This window comes from Physeter macrocephalus, chromosome 5, assembly GCF_002837175.3.
Source record: "Physeter macrocephalus isolate SW-GA chromosome 5, ASM283717v5, whole genome shotgun sequence".
Classification (NCBI taxonomy): Eukaryota; Metazoa; Chordata; class Mammalia; order Artiodactyla; family Physeteridae; genus Physeter; species Physeter macrocephalus.
The window spans coordinates 69,265,546-69,282,691 of NC_041218.1; the positions used below are offsets into that span (position 1 = coordinate 69,265,546).

The 17,146-nt window shown below is 34.3% G+C and overlaps 1 protein-coding gene across 6 annotated transcripts in view; it reads right to left on the reverse strand.

Moving 5' to 3' along the window:
• The window catches only part of DGKB (diacylglycerol kinase beta), a 654,153-nt gene that overhangs the window by 187,132 nt on the left and 449,875 nt on the right, over window positions 1–17,146 (reverse strand). For all 6 annotated transcript variants that reach the window (XM_024129270.1, XM_024129254.1, XM_024129247.1 and 3 more), the window contains one exon: window positions 9,279–9,369. In XM_024129270.1, the coding sequence (XP_023985038.1) occupies window positions 9,279–9,369 (91 nt within the window). The remainder of the gene's footprint in view (window positions 1–9,278; window positions 9,370–17,146) is intronic.

A 17,146-nucleotide genomic window follows, 5' to 3' on the forward strand; every position in this document is an offset into this window, starting at 1 on the left:
GGGGCACAATTCAGTGTCTGCATATATAACCAGCTGCAAATTTCCAATGTGCTACAAAGAGGTTGATTTTGGAAAGTTTTGTCAAATTTCAGGCAGAAATTTTAATGACTGCTCCTATTTAGAACACACTGCAAGGTACTATTGGGGGAAAATAAAGAAACAGAATTCATAATTAGGGTCTCAGTTTTGGGGAGCAGAGAAAGAAATGGCTTAAGAGATTTTTGAAAAAAGAAAAACAGCAATTCAAAGAGATCTGAATTACAATGAAGTGGCCAAGGATGGTTTCTTGGAGTAGATTAAGTTCCAAGCACAGTGTCAAAGGCAATGAGAGGCATGGTTATCTAAATGAACATGGAGAACCAGGCAGGCTGAGTGAAGGAAATGCCAAGACCAGCAGCAGTAAAAGGAATCTCCAACCCATCATTACTTTATAGCTGCTTTAACAAAAAAATGAAAAGTAAAATCAGTCAGCCAGATTTTTTTGTTTGCCTGGTGAGAAGACACCCTTTGACTATGCAAAATATGGAACACTCTACCAGACAATGCTTTACAATACTCAGAGTGGTCACTTTTTACTCTTTTGAATTTTCCATACATTTCTACTGATGCGCATGTGTGGAAAGTGACAAGGCCATACTGTATTTTTGAAATTATGATTTATTTATTCATTTGCTTTGAGGTTCCTAAAATGGTACTTATTATAATATAGCCCAGATATTGTCCTCCCATTTTCAGTTAGACGTCAATATGAGCAGAGATGTCAATATGTAACACTATGCTTTACAAACAAAGTTTGTTAGGGATATGCGTTTCATCAATTAAAGTATATGTGCAGCGGGATTGTTTTATTTGCTATATGTTTTATTACAGTAAAAAAAAAAAAAAAAAAAGGTAGATACAATTCCATCATTCTCTTTCTCACCGTAATCATGATTTTTGAAACTGGAAGAGATAATCCTTCACCAAAATTATAAAAACAAAAAACAAACAAAAACCCTCTCTTTTTCTACATTTGCCTCATCATACTGAATCTAATACTGTATCTTGTTCACTAAAATATAAAAACTGTGAAATAAAGCAACACATCTTGAGCCTACTTGGCAGGGCTAGAAACAAATTCTAGAGAAGGTGCCAAGTTTTCATTCAATTTATTTCAATGAGGGTGAAACCAAGGTCTGGATGATGCCTTTTTTCCCCCTAGAAACAACTGATTTTTTTTCCCTTCTTTTCATGTATTAAATTAAGATGACTTCTTTTTACTAAAGAATTCTGCTCATGTGTATACTCACTTACTGCTATATATTCTAGATAAACAGATATTAATTTCATAATTAAAAGTAATCTTGTGTAAATACCCTGCAGGCCTCAATGAATCAAACACATACTGTGTGTCAGGCCTCCCACTGTCTTCAAGTGGAATGTACTGGCTGGATAATTAGATAGTACATATTTTTTAACCTTATTTGCATGCATATTATATCTTTTGCACACTGACAAGCAGCAGTAACAACAAAAGTCAGATTACCACAGGGAATTCCCACAAAGAAGTCTTCATTCCTTATAATTTGCAGCCTAAATTAAAATAATTTGATCTTTGACAAGGATGAAATGTCAAGCAGAAGGGGGTCCTCTACAAGCCACGGCCTGTGGCTTCTGAAATCTGCCTAATTTATGTCAGTCACTTCTTAATACATATTTAAGTATTACACGAAAAAGACGATAAATATGCAATCTGACACCTTTGGTATTTCCCTGCTGTTAATTTATAAAGGTCTGGCTTCCCCCAAACTGACTAAAATCATTTAAATAACAGAAGAATTGTGAAATAAGCTGGAGTTGAGGCCTGGCTTCCATTTTCACTCAATATTGAACACAGCAGGTAGTACACTAAGACAATTATTTGACTAGGCCTTCGAACCCCACTGTGACAAGTTACTTTCAGAATTAGTGAAGGAGTATTCCTTTGTTCATCTGCAAAAAAGGAGAGCATGTTGCAAACAGGCTTTTTTTTTTTTTTAAACTGAATTAGGGGAATCACATGTGACAACTGAAAAACATCATTGTATACTATTATTCATGTTTTCACTCTTCAGAGTCTTGGCACGTGTAGTTTTAAGGAAACAGTAAGCAGCTCTGTGAAAAGTGAAAAAAATTCTTAAGAAATTCCAAAGAAGATGGACCAATGAAGAACACTGAGGTTCCTGTGAGAGGAGGACAGTGTACTTACATAAATACCTACTTATTAATAATTTGTTTCCACTAGTTCTTGACCCCAGGCTACCTTCCTCTGTTTGCTTTAACATTATGTTCATTAGTCTGGAAATTTCCAGTGCTGGTTCTGATGAAGACCAGGAGTTGTAGCACACCAGTTGAGTGCATGGAAATAAAAGCTGAGGTGAAGGCTATGAAATATAAACAAGTTATAATACTGTGTCAGATAATATTTTCATCTACTTTGAAGATTTATGATTTTTAAAAAGGTAGCTACAGAGGAAAAGAATATAAAAGCTTAAAAGCTAACAGCCTTGGTTAGTCAATAAATCCTGAATATTTTTATTATGTTGAAGAGAGGTCGTTAACGTATACTACTATGGGAGCTATTTTCAGAGTGCAATGTTGTGAGGCCATTGTCCACTCTTTTCAGTTTTGAAATGGAAGATCTTATTCTAGAGACAAATTTACCTAAAAGAATATGGTTTAAATTTTTCTTCCAATATATTTTAATCCTAGTTTATAAATATACCCTGCACCACATTATACAGAAGTGTTAAAGACAAACTTTTATATGTGAATTTAGTGTTTTAGATTCAGTTAACATGTCACTTGACAGAAATATTTAAAACATGTGAAGAACTTTGGAGAGCCATAAAAGTGTGGATAATAAATCTGATGAGATATGAATAATGATAAACTGTAAATATTTTTTCATAGTGAGTCTAATTCTATGCCCAGGTCAGATAAAAATTATTCATAAGTTCACTTAATGAAACATAAAAACATTGTTTTGTTCATTGTTTAAAATGGTATGGTGTAAAATGACTTAAATATACCTGCTTTTAGAAGAGTTTCTGCAAATTCATATGTAATTCATAGGATAAAATTATTTGTTTTCCAGAAAACTATAGCAGCAAACCTACAAATTAAAACGTATATATAAATGGCTTAATGGGATCTCTTCTGCTATTAGAAGGCTGTGGTACTCTATATATTTTCCCAGTGATTGAGCTCCGTGTTTTCTGAAATGCATTTGAAAAGTATTATCCACAGAACACAGTGTGATATAGGGACTCAGAACATGCCTTTTAGGTGATTTTACTGTTAGCTGGCAGTCCAGTGATGGTGACAAAAGTGCTGATTGCAGATAATCGCAAGATTATTTTTAGAGTGGAATGGGAGATAACTGGTAAAGGAGAAGAAGATGGAAGCACACTTGGAAAACAGGAATATTTGAAACTGGTACCATGTATGCACACACACAGTTGCTGAACATGTTGATAGTAACAATAACACTGCTGGTTCAAGATATCAAGCATTAGCCATAAGTATCAGCAGAAAAGCACTTTAATTTTACATGTTTCTCTCTTTCAGGAGATTCTGTGAAAGCCAGAAATTATTGCTGGAATATTAAATTTCTTACCAAAAGTTATCTCATTAAAAATAACTTGTGGTAACTATAGAAGAGAAATTTCACCTTTGGTCACCTTTCATCTGTCTCATTTCTTCCTCACTCTCCTCAGTAAGAAAAATTATAATGTATTTATCTTAATGAAACGGTAACAGTACCTCAACCCCACCTTTCTTGTACTTTCCTGGAACAGGGAGGTATTTTATTTTGTTTTGGACTTAATGAGTCCAATTTTTGTTTACTAGGACCACCTTTGTTGAGGTCCACACCTTTAATGTCTCCCTTCATCATTGTTTCTAGAATTTCATTGCAAAAAAAAAGAAATCACCTGGGAAGCTTTAGAAGAGAGGGAAGATCTTTTGACTGTTCTTATCACACATGCGCGTGCACGCACGTGTGCACACACACACACACACACAGAAAGAGGGCAGGGAGATACTTTTGGAGGTGACGAAATGTTGATGGCTTTGATTATGATTATAGTTTCATGGGTATATTCTTTTTTCCAAACGCATTAAGTTGTCTACATTAAATATGTACAGCTTTTTATAGGTCAACTATGCCTCAATAAAGGGTTTAAAAAAGAATGTTCATTCACACATTTCATTTCTACTACTCCAAGATGGTGTTTTGGTAGGGGTAAGGATGGGCTAAGGTTCTCTAAATACATGCTGAGAGACCATCCAGGATGATTTTGATATAGATGAAGCACAGATTAAGCTGTGAAAATCTGCCCTACCGCCTTTAATAACTCTGTGCTTTCCAGGTTACTGGGCAATCAGAATCTTATCTTTCAAATTCCGCCAATTTATTTTGTGTCCCTGACACTCTTCTTGCAATTTGTTAATTCTTGAGCTCATTTAGGTTTTGTAGAAATACTTAATCATTAAGACAAAGGTCAGTATCTGAGGATGGAAATTCCTGGCCTTAAAATATACCACCCTCCCAAGTCTTACCGAATACCAGAAGACTCAAATACTTTGGAGAATGGGCCATTGTATTCTCTCATGAACTTTGCCTGGTACATGGAACAAATTAAAAACTCATGAACTTTGTAAGCTTTAATCCCAGATGTTGACCTGAGATTCTCAGGTACATATCCATGCCCCAGGTAGTTTTATACAAACTTTGCTTTTAATATATTATCTTGTAAATTTAAAGCTTTTCATTTAATCTTTTTATTTCTTTATCTTTTGTTACAAAGTTAAAAGATAATTGAAATTCTTAAAATTAAAAATTTCACCTTTGTTAATCTATGTATATAGACAACTGAAATTCTTAAAATTAAAAATTTCACCTTTGTTAATCTCTCTCTCTATGTATACATTTATATTTCGATTCTCCAATTGATTTGTTTCCTTAAACATTTTGGCAGCAAGCAACACAATTCTTTTTTTTTTTTTAAATCATGAAAGAAAATGCTCATATGTGTGTCTCTGCAATAGAGATGCAACAGAATCTCTCTAAATCATAGGATTTTGAGGAAGACTAAGTCAGGGAATGGATGTGCATTGCTTAGCACCAAGCATGAGGTATATTTAATAATAGATAAATCTTAGCTATTATTTTTATCAACTATTAGCCCGTGATATTAATATTATTCCAAATATTCACCTTTTTCAGAAAAAAGCTTCCTAAATGAAAGAGAGATATGAAGTAAAGGGTCACACAGCAAATGCTTTGTTTGGAAGCAGCTGTCATTAAAACATATATCCATTACTTGAGGTACTCTTGTACTGAAGTGGTTTTATTCTCTCATATATTTTCAAACCGTAGTTGGTATAATTTTAGGCCAGGAAGCAACAGCAAACAGAATCAAATTTCCAAACTGCTGTTTTTATTATATTTAATTATGAAGTAACCTTGAGGGTAGAAAGGCATATTCTGCTAATATGATAGACTGGATTCATTAAAAAGTGAGTAGAGAAGCAGATTTTACATTACCATCTATCCACACACACACACACACACACACACACAAAACACGCTTTAGAATTAAGATAAATTCATAAAACTATAACAGTATTTCAAGATATGCAACAATAGAATGGGGAGTGCACAGTGCTGTCTCTCATTTATAAACACGCTACTCCAGTGGTGCATAGAATAAGGCAGTAAATGCAGAGCTGGGAAGCCAGACTTGGAGGGCATGTAGAAACATGACCCGAAAGAGTTTTTCTCAAGATGTAAAGCTCAGTGGAACAAAATCACCGAATTTTATCACTTGTAATGTTAAAATCGATGTTTTCCATACCTATTTTTATCACACGTCTTTTGCTATATGACACAAACTTTTCTTTGGACATTTTTCACTCTGTGACATACATAATATTATACTATAGATCGATGTTTGTTTTTTGTAAATTGAGACTTTATTTTTGGAGCAGTTTAAAGCTCATGGCAAAATTGAGGGGAAGGTACAGAGATTTCCTGTATACCCCTTGTCCCCACAAATGCACAGCCTCTCCCATTATCAACATCCCCACCAAAGCGGTATATTTGTTACAACTGATGAACCTACGTTAACACATTATAATCACCCAAAGTTTACAGTGTCCATTAGGGTTCACTCTTGGTATACATTCTATGGCTCTGAACAAATGTATAATGACCTGTAGCCACCACCATTGCATCACATGGAGTATTTTTATTGCCCTAAAAATCCTTTGTGCTCTACCTATTCCTTCCTCCGTCCCCCTTAACTGGCAACCACTGATCTTTTTACTCTCTTCATAGTTTTACCTTTTCCAGAATGCCATATGTTCACATCACACAGTATGAAGGCTTTTCACATTGCCTTCTTTCACTTAGGAAAATGTATTTAAGGTTGCTCCATGTCTTTTCACAGCTTGGTAGCTTTTCAGCACTGAATAATATCCCGTTGTCTGGATATACCACAACTTATTTTCCCATTCATCTACTAAAGGACCTCTTGTTTGCCTCCAAGTTTTGGCAATTATTAAATAAGTTGTTACTAACATCCATGTGCATGTTTTTGTGTTGACATACGTTTTCAACTCCTTTAGGTATATACCATATATACCGTATGATCGCTGGATCATACAGTAAGGGTATGTTTAGCTTTGTAAGAAATGTCCGAACTGTCTTCCAAAGTGGCTGTACCATTCTGCATTCCCACCAGCAGTGAATCACACTTCCTATTGTTCCACATCCTCAGCAGCTTTTAGGGTTTTCAATACCCTAATAGGTGTGTAGTGGTATTTCACTGCTGCTTTAATTTGCATTTCCCTGATGAAATATGATATGGAGTGTCATTTCAGCTGCTTATTTGCCATCTGTATAGCTCCTCGGGTGAGGGATCAGTTAACGTCTTTGGCCCAGTTTTCAAGACGGTTGTTTATTTTCTCATTGTTGAGTTGTAGGAGTTCTTTGTATATTTTGAATACCCAAAGTCCTTTATCAGATATGTCTTTTGCAAATATTTTCTCTTAGTCTGTGGCCTGTTTTCTCATTCTCCTGACATTGCCTTTCCAAGAGCAGACATTTTTAATTTCAGTGAAGTCCAACTTATCAATTATTTCTTTCATGGATTGTGCCTTTGGTGTTGTATCTAAAAGGCATCACTATATCCAAGGCTATCTAGGTTTCCTCCTATGTTATCTTCTAGAAGTTTTAAAGTTTTGCATTTTACATTTAGCTCTGTGATCCATTTGGGGTTCATTTTTGTTAAGGGTGAAGAAATGTGAATAGATTTTTTTTTTTTTTTTTTGCCTCTGGATGTCCAGTCATCACAGCGCCATTTGTTTAAAAAAACCTTCTTTGCTCCATTGTATTGCTTTTCATCCTCTGTCAAAGAAGAGCAGACTGTATTTATGGCAATCTATTTCTTGGCTCTATATTCTGTTTCATCGATTTGTCTGTTCTTTCACCAATATAACATTGTTTTGACTACTTTATAGTAAGTCTTGAAGTCAGGTAGTGTCAGTCCTCCAACTTTGTTCTTTTCCTTCAATATTGTGTTCACTATTCTGAGTCTTTTGACTCTCAGGATAAACTTTAGAATCAGTTTGTTGATATTCACAGAATAATTTACTGGAATATGGGGATTATGTTAAAACTTTAGCTGAAGTTGAGAAGAACTAACATCACAACAATGTTGAGTTTACCTATCCATGAACATGAAATAACTCTCTTAGATAATTTTTTTTCAATCTACGTTCAGTGGTAGGCGAAAGTAAGGAGAGGTGCAAGAGGCTTCAGGGTATCCACCCTATATTCAACCAGAAGCCATACCTTAAATGTTTTTCATTTTTGCCTTTTGCTGCAGATTTTCTTCAAGCATCGGTTTCTGAGGGCAGAAATGCTCAAAATATACTATATAATGATTTCTTAAATAATGAGCTTTGAAGGTAAAGGGAGGGCTTAGATGATTTTTATAAATATATATGTACATATAGCTGTATAAGTATATATATATATACATATATATATAAGTAACATACACATATTTATCATCACAAATAGCAATCACAGTAAGTGCCTATTGAGCCCAAATCCTTCACCTTTTGTGATTATATCTCTTTTCAGGGTTATGATCTGATTCAGTCATGAAGAGCTTTATCCGTTCCATGACAATCAATTCTACCCCTAATACTTCAATTTATTTGTCATCATGATGAGGAAAAAGTCCAAAAAGATTACATTCTGAAATAGTACCATTTTTGCTGTTATCATCATTAACAGTAAGTTAGAAAGCTGGGATAATTAAGAACCTAGTCAGACCATTATTATGATTCTCTGTGGTCCATAACTACTTTTGTCTACCAAACTTATTACCCTAATATTTGCCACTAATGATTTAGGTCTCAGTAGACAAGTTATTTATTTCTTTTTAAAAAGAAAACTGTTAAAGCCAGTATTTCTCAATTCATATCAGCTAGTCATTAGGTGTCCCTGTTTCATAATTGTGTTCCTTTGATTTGTCTTTACAATTTAACAAAATATAACTTTTCCTTTTTCTTTAACCACTAAAAATCTCTCAATAAAACTAACTCATTTTCTATTATAACTTGTCTCCAAAATTTTTAGTCCTACAATGTCTATATTTTTGGTAGACGTATTTGCTCTAAGTCTTTTTAAAGTGTATCTTTTCTTGCTATCTTTGCTCTCTTTCTTGGCTTTTCCACTTCCTACAAATGTAATGGGGAAATGGCAACCTCAGGAACTGAGAAAAAACCTAGTTAATGAATGGGACTAGGAATGGAAAAGTATATTTTTTAAACTTTATTCATAAAAGTAAGTACAATTTTAGTGAACTGTGTTTTAAAGGTTATAAGATATTGAGACCTGAAAATAATAAGTTTTTTAAAATGTATTTTGCAACTTTTTTCTTTCCCTTCAAGTACTTTCTTTCATCTTACATTTCTGTCCATACTATGCCCACTGATTTCTAAAGTTGTGTTCCACCTCTCATTCTTTTATGCTGTATTAAACAACTCATATTCAAACTTAACTTTATGTTAGTATTTCAGATGTGCTAGATTCTCAATGAGTGACAGAAATGACGTTTTAGAATCTTGGGTAAAGCTATATGAGTCGCTAAAATTCTAACTCCTTCCATGGGCTAGCACAACATATTAATAATCAAACTCAAGCCATTTCATAGTATTATAAAGATAATTCATTTTCTTACTTCTATTTCTACAGATTCATGTAGCTTCTTGCAGGTGGCTGAGAAAGTTTCAGATGTGCCAAACTCAAAATACCAAAATTTGTTCTTCATTCTGAAAAAGGAAAGGAAGAAGCAACTTAGGCAATTATCAATAACAGAAGGGAATTTTAAAAATGGGGTAGGCCTGTCTCGTATTATAAGTGATAGAAAAGGTCTGAGGACGTGTACCATCCATTATGTAATAGATGGTCAGGTAATTTTCAGAGTTTAACTGTTAGCATCAAATTATATGATTGTCCCGGAGGGGATTATAGGAATGTATTGATCTGACAGATTCAAGCATATCTTTGCCTTTTCTATAATATTGGTTGCTTAGATTTTGAAATATGGTTTTAGTGCTTATGATTCTTAGCTTGTTCTTAGACAACTTGATTTTAGACCAGCCACTCTGTAATCATAAAGAGAGAGAGAAAAAAGAAAAGTCTAGGCTTTTCATGAGGAAAAGGAGACCAAACTTAAATATGCTCAATTTTTCTAGATGGCTATGCATTCATTAGAAATTATCATGATTGGAAAGTATATTAAAAAGAAAAAATAGTAGTTATCCATAAAGATAAAATTTAGTAATTTTTGGATAACTATTAATTATTTTTAAAAGATACTGTCCCCTGTTATATGAACAATAATGGGAAATTATGATACAGCATGAAAGAACTAAAGAAATAATATATTTTACCAACATACAGTTACAAAGAAAATATAGTTTAAACTGTTTCAGTATTTAATCCGGAAGTAAGATGCTCAAAATTTATTTTCTCCCACAACTCCAATGACCATATCTTTGTTTCTTTGTACCAGATAATTAAATTAATGATCATTTAATGTAATTTTACAAAGGCTGACTAGATTTTTATATTAGCCAGTACTGGATTTAAAAATTCATTCTCACGAAAAGCTGCAGTTTTTAATTATACATAGTCTAACAAGCTATCACGCCCTCAATTAGAAGAAAATACAGGTAAAATGGGATACATGTTTTCTCACATGAAGGCAAAACAAAAAGAAATTTTTATAATGATATTCAAATATCTCTCTCACAACAAATTATTTTTTCCCTATAAACATGGATATGTACTTTTCACATTAGAATGTAAAACATTTCAACAATTAAAAAAGACACTTGGCAAGGACCTTACTGCTTAATGCAACCCTCTTACTTGTTATGTAAAATGACATGGAACCTACTACAGTGCTGATTATTATGCTGTGTTGTAGAGAGTTGTCTGATATAAAATTACAAACTATTAAAGTAATCTTATCTATCTAGACATACCCAATAATATTTAGCTTCATACAAGGTTTTATTTGCTTACAAAATTTTCACTAGCCCTTCTTGCATTAATCACCATATTAAGGCCAATAATCTGAAAACCAAGATAAGTTTCATAGGACTCTAGCACCATGTATCATTATTCTTTTCTAGAGAATATCTCCTTGGATTATGGCCTGATTTAATATATCTGAGTAGACAGAAATAGATGATAGCTAGTTAGATAGATCAGGGCAAACATTTAACAGTAAGACCTGTGGGCCTGAGTTTACATGTAAGTTTATATTAAATTAACGCAAATAATGTACTTTATAGAACAAATGTAGTTTTACAAATTTATACAATGGCTGAAGTTAATGGAAAATTTAGTTTATGGAAAATTAAAAATATTTTCCTATTGATTCATCATTATCATGAAAAATATATCATTCAGTAAATTGAGAGGAAAATATTGTTCTGTGTGAAATGGTCTCCAGACAATCATAATAATATGTAGTATATGTTTTATGACTGTTTGGAATTGTCTTTCTACATTCAACAAGTTTTCTCATAATATTTTTCTGTTGGCCTTTTATCCAGACCTTCCTGGATTCATTTATTCATCCAGTCATTCATTCAACAAATGTTTAGTGAGAACATTCACTTCCATATGCTATGTTTAGTTCTAAAGATACAAATATGAACACGATTATCTTTGTCTCTAAGGAGCTCAGAATGGTTAAGATTATGGGCGTATAAAATAATTGAAAAGTTAATTCTCTAAATTAAATATGAGTAAAATATTGTGAAAAAACACTTCAGTGAATCACCTGCTTTTACCTTGAGGGGTCCAGAAAGCTTTAGAAGAGAAGATAGCATTATAATGCATACGTAGAAGGCAAACAGGAGGAAGGCGAGACAAGTTCTGGTGTTTTTAGGAGTGCAGTGTGATTTAACAGATTGCCTAAGTATGGGCTAACTAGGGTCTTTTTCAGAATGGGTATGCCAAGTTAAGGGGTTTGGACTTGATATTATAGATTTATAGGATGTCTGAAAGAAGTCTGCTAGCAGTGAAGCGACAGAGCCAGCTTTGTTGGATAAATAAAACTCATAGAAATGAATAATTGGGCTGGAATGGCGAAACGTTGGTGCTGTGGACAGAAATGTGGCTGTTGGAATAGTACAAATGAAATAGAATTCAAGGCCTAAACGAAGGGGCAAGGAAAATGGAAAGGAGAGGCTGAATTTAAGAGACATAAATGAGGAAGAATCAATAGGAACTGGTGGTATTAGATTATACTGATTTCTGCCATACCTAGGTTATCTCTAGAGGTATATGTGGGAATATCAAAGCAATTACTCCAGCAAAGAAAGGGCTATGAGTTTACATTTTGACAGGTTCTGTGATGTAATGATGTAATGTACACTGTATCACAGTTTGAAAATTATATATATACATACATACACACACACACACACACACATATGGCTTCCAATTGCATGTAAATGGTTACTCCCTATATTTTTTTTTCCATTCTGTCCATCAAAGTTCTTCAGAGCTTAACCAGGATGATGAGGAGCTTGTATCAGCTAACCAAAATATACTCATTTTAGCAAACACATCACAAGAAACAGAAATTCTGAGAATTTACATTCAGTCTTTATTCACCACATTAGTTAGCATTACTGCTCATGTGCAAAAGCTGCTTTAAATTCTCCATTATTACAACCATTTTATGTTTCACTTAAATAAATATATGGAGGTAATAAAAAGCACATAGAATCAGATTCAACATGACAAATTAAAAGCTGTTAAATTTTATTTTTTTTCAACCAAACTGGTCTTTAGGTTGTAGAAATGCAAAAAAGCACATTTAAGCATGTATGCTATTTATTTTTATGGCTCACATTAGAAAATGATCCAAATAATTCAAACCCAGATTTGTCAGAGAAAACATACAGCTGTGGATTTTAAGAACAAGGTAACTGGACATTTAACCCACTATGAAATGTTCACACCAGAGTCAAATTTATTGTGTTCTTACACAGGTTTTGTGGTTACAGGTATGATGACAAATGTCCTACAAAAAAAGTTATTCATACTGTTATAATTTTAAATCATTAATATACTAAACCGTATTTCAATGAATTTAATTGTAAGTCTACAGGCTTCAGTTTAATATTTAAAGTGCTTGGCTACCAGATGGTCAGGTAAAAATAAAATTAGCTCCAATTTACCAGGCGTTTTCTTACTACCGGTAATTCTGCTTCTTTTATATATCCTCAGGAAAATGTGAACTATCAGAGATATTGCTCAGGCAAAAAAATTATTCTTGTCATAATGAAATTTAGTTAATATTTAGTTCTACAAGTTCTGTTCAATTATGCATTTTAATTTCTAGCAATATATTTTCCTTGGAACTTTTCTTCCTGGTTTACAAAGGTGTTTTTTTTTTTTTTTAACTTTGTCTGCTAAGTAATGTTAATGCAGCAAACATAAAACAAAACAAACAAACAAAACATGAATTGCCAGTGCATTTACCAAAAATAATACCAAAGAACCTAACTAGATACGATGCTCACTCCTAACAAAGATGCCAACATAAAAAGGGTGAAATTGCCTCATTTACCTTACTGTAGAAAACTCTAAAGTCATAAACACACAGAAAGTTTTAATGTAATGAAATTACTCTTAAATTAAATGTCAACTTTTTCTCACAGGTGTGCTTCTTTTATTATTTTCATGTATTTAGTGGTGATATAGCAGCTATTGGAAGACCATTTATATATGTATAAAACTGAACTCTTCTAATAGACACTTGAATCCCTTTTCAAGCATCCTTAACTGATTCTATCTATACTGTATGAATAACATGCTCATCAGATAATACAATCCTCTGACCTTTGCTTATTATTTATTTTTTATAAATTTATTTATTTACTTTTGGCTGCGTTGGGTCTTCATTGCTGCGAGCGGGCTTTCTCTAGTTGCGGCGAGAGGAGGCTACTTACTCCTCATCGCGGTGCGCAGGCTTCTCGTTGCTGTGGATTCTCTTGTTGCAGAGCACAGGCTCTAGGCACGTGGGCTTCAGTAGTTGTGGAACATGGGCTCAGTAGTTGTGGCTCACAGGCTCTAGAGCGCAGGCTCAGTAGTTGTGGCACATGGGCTTAGTTGTTCCGCGGCATGTGGGATCTTCCCGGGCCACGGCTCAAACCCATATCCCCTGTATTGGCAGGCGGATCCTTAACCACTGAGCCACCAGGGAAGCCCCGACCTTTGCTTTTATTTTATTTTTAAAATTTATTTTATATTTGGCTGCGTTGGGTCTTCATTGCTGCAAGCGGGCTTTCTCTAGTTGCGGTGAGTGGGCTTCTCATTGCGGGGGCGTCTCTTGTTGCGGAGCACTGGCTCTAGGCATGCGGGCTTCAGTAGTTGTGGCTCGCAGGCTCTAGAGCGCAGGCTCAGTAGTTGTAGCGCACGGGCTTAGCTGCTCCACAGCATGTGGGATCTTCCCAGACCAGCGATCGAACCCGTGTCCCTTGCCTTGGCAGGCGATTCTTAACCACTGCGCCACCAGGGAAGCCCCGACCTTTGCTTTTAAAATGAAAGCGAAAACATAATGTCCTAAGTAGCTTAGTTAAAATGGATTTCAAATGAATATTTTTTACTCATTAAAGATGTTTCCAAAATCTCATCATTTACATTAGTTTGCTTTCATTTTTGTCCTGTTATGAAAGCATTTCAACAGTCATTTCAAAACTGGTTTTAAAATTATTTTCTCATGGAGAACAATGTTTCTAACAATTCAATAACTTTATTTTAATACAAAATTTAGTCTTACAATTTGATGGAATACTCTAGAAACATAGCAGGAATTTTGAATTTGGCTAACAATAGTGGTGATGAGAGATGTGTCACTGTTGACTTACAGCAATAGGGTGTTTAAAATGGTACATTTATGTCATAGAACTCAATTCAGTTTTGTTTTTCATTGCCAAGAGACATTACACCAGACATTGGTTATAGGGTTACTCATTTATTCCTAAATGTAGTGAGGTATTGCTCTTAATATGATTATATTTTATAAAAAGAACTACATTTTATTGAAACCTTCAAAGCTATGTTTTGTTTTTTTTTTTGCGGTACACGGTCCTCTCACTGCTGTGGCCTCTCCCGTTGCGGAGCGCAGGCTCCGGACGCGCAGGCTCAGCGGCCGTGGCTCACGGGCCCAGCCGCTCTGCGGCATGTGGGATCCTCCCAGACCGGGGCACGAACCCGTGTCCCCTGCATCGGCAGGCGGACTCTCAAACACTGCGCCACCAGGGAAGCCCCACCTATGTTTTTTAAAACTAGCAATTTATACACTCTCATAGCAAAAGAATAATGTTGATAACATTATTTCATAAGGAAGGAAATTGGCTGTAATAATTACAGTGGGGACGTTTTATATTCACACCGAAGACAGCAAACATTTTTCATGTTTGCACACAACAGGTAAAGATATATATTTTTAAACGACATATAAAAATGCTTGTATCTAATGTTCACTCTTAAGGTATGGTTGTTAAGCCCTCAAGAGACAATGAAACAGGCTACAGAAACTTCAGACAGAATCATAAAATATTCCACCTTAGTATGTAAAAAGAGATGGATAGTCTAATGGAAAAGTACAAAAGCAGTAGTAATGCCATATTGCAGAGTCTAAAGAAGTATACATACATAGTAAGTCCCCAAAGAACAATGATAAATTAATAATTATATGAAATGTAAAACTAAACCTATAAAATATTTAAATGGTGTCCAAGATGTTTAGACCTGAATATCTTTCAATAGTAATTAGATCTCTATTATTAAAATAAGTATTTCATAATCATAAAAAGTTCTTTAAGAAAACTGTTAGGGAGATTAAATGAAATTTGTGATAGCCATATTTTCTGCTGTTACCGAGCATGGCACTGTCACAGGTGAACCCAATGAGGTTTAGAAGTCACTCACCCAACATCATATGGGAAGTGCAAAATGTAACTCAGAAATTCTAGCTATTTTCCCATACTGTCTCTCATTAAATATAATAATGAATGCAGCATCACATGAAACTTTTTTCTAAGCCATAAGGGGAAATGTTATAGGTCAGATGGGTGATCATCATTAAATGGTTCTTTTGCTCATATTTCTACTTTAGAAGTGTTTTAAATTCCCCTTTCCTGAAATAAGTCAACTAAGGATGACAATGTAATCTAGCGCTGACAAACAGGACCTGAGAGATTTTCCATTATGAAACAGAGACATGTACAAGGGGAAAGCTAGGCCCATTCTTTCCCCTGTTTTTGCATGTTGTCAAGGAAGGAGATTCTAATTGGAAATGGGAGCAGCCATCTTGAAACCACCATGAAAGGAAAGGCAAGGGATACCCAGAGATGCTGACCCAGATTCCTGAAGAGAGTTGAACTTCCTAATCAGTCAATTCTGAAACAGTCCATTTCTGGATCTCCACTCATGTGAGATTTATAAATAGACTCTTATTATTTATTTTGTGTATTCTGTTACTTGCAGCCAAAAGCACACTGACAGCACTGTCCATTATAGTTCTAAGAGAATTTTCACATATATTATTATCAATGAGATATTTGGAAAATCCAAATGAGGTGATATATTTGTTATACAATACTATTTTTCTAGATGTGAAATTTGGTGGTAACTGAAATAAAGGAGTTAAGATAGAGAATTTCTGTTCAGCATAATTCCCTGTGCTTAACTTGTGACTAGATATGCAAATATCACTGAAAATGTTTTCCTCATCTGACTTGCTATCCCCTGAATTTTTAAAGAATTATTTCCATGTTTATATACTTGAAATAATCTTGGGAAAAAACTCACAAAACATCCCTTTTTGAAGTGTCCCAAATTTGCAACTGATGCTTTTATCAGAGTCACAGACTAGTAAGCAGTTGGTAAGTTCATACTTCTCACCTTCCCCTGTTCCATATCCAAAAACTTAGAAATAGAGTCCGTGGGTGATATTTGAATTAATAAAATATACCACGATGTCTGAGATTATGTACAGAAATATTTAAGGTAGAGTATTTCTCACTAATATAAATAGACACATGTAGAGCCTAGCCAAAATTGATAGTGAAAATGTAATGAAGGTTTGTATGCATCAATATAAAATAAAGCTCTACTTCTTTTAAAGGGATTATTGTATTCATAAATAGAAAATGTCCACAACACAAAAACTCTCTTCAGTATGTTTAAAAACAAAAAGAGGAAGGCAACACAAATGCAGGAATTAGCAAGTCTCCATGCCTAACTCTGAACGTGGGGGGAAACTAGACTTTCTCCTCTCTAGTGGTAAAAAAATCATTTATCCAACGTTCTGAGCACCTACTCTAGACATGGTACTGTGATAGGCAATGGAATTACATTTGTACATAGGACAGAAGAAGTCTCTGCTCACATTACAGTTAATTTTTAGTCAGGAAAAAAGATACGAAATGATTTAATATCAATTGTGATAAGTTTTTTAAAAAGGAGGTTTATAGGATGCTGTTAAGAGTGAACACAATAAAAGGGAACAAC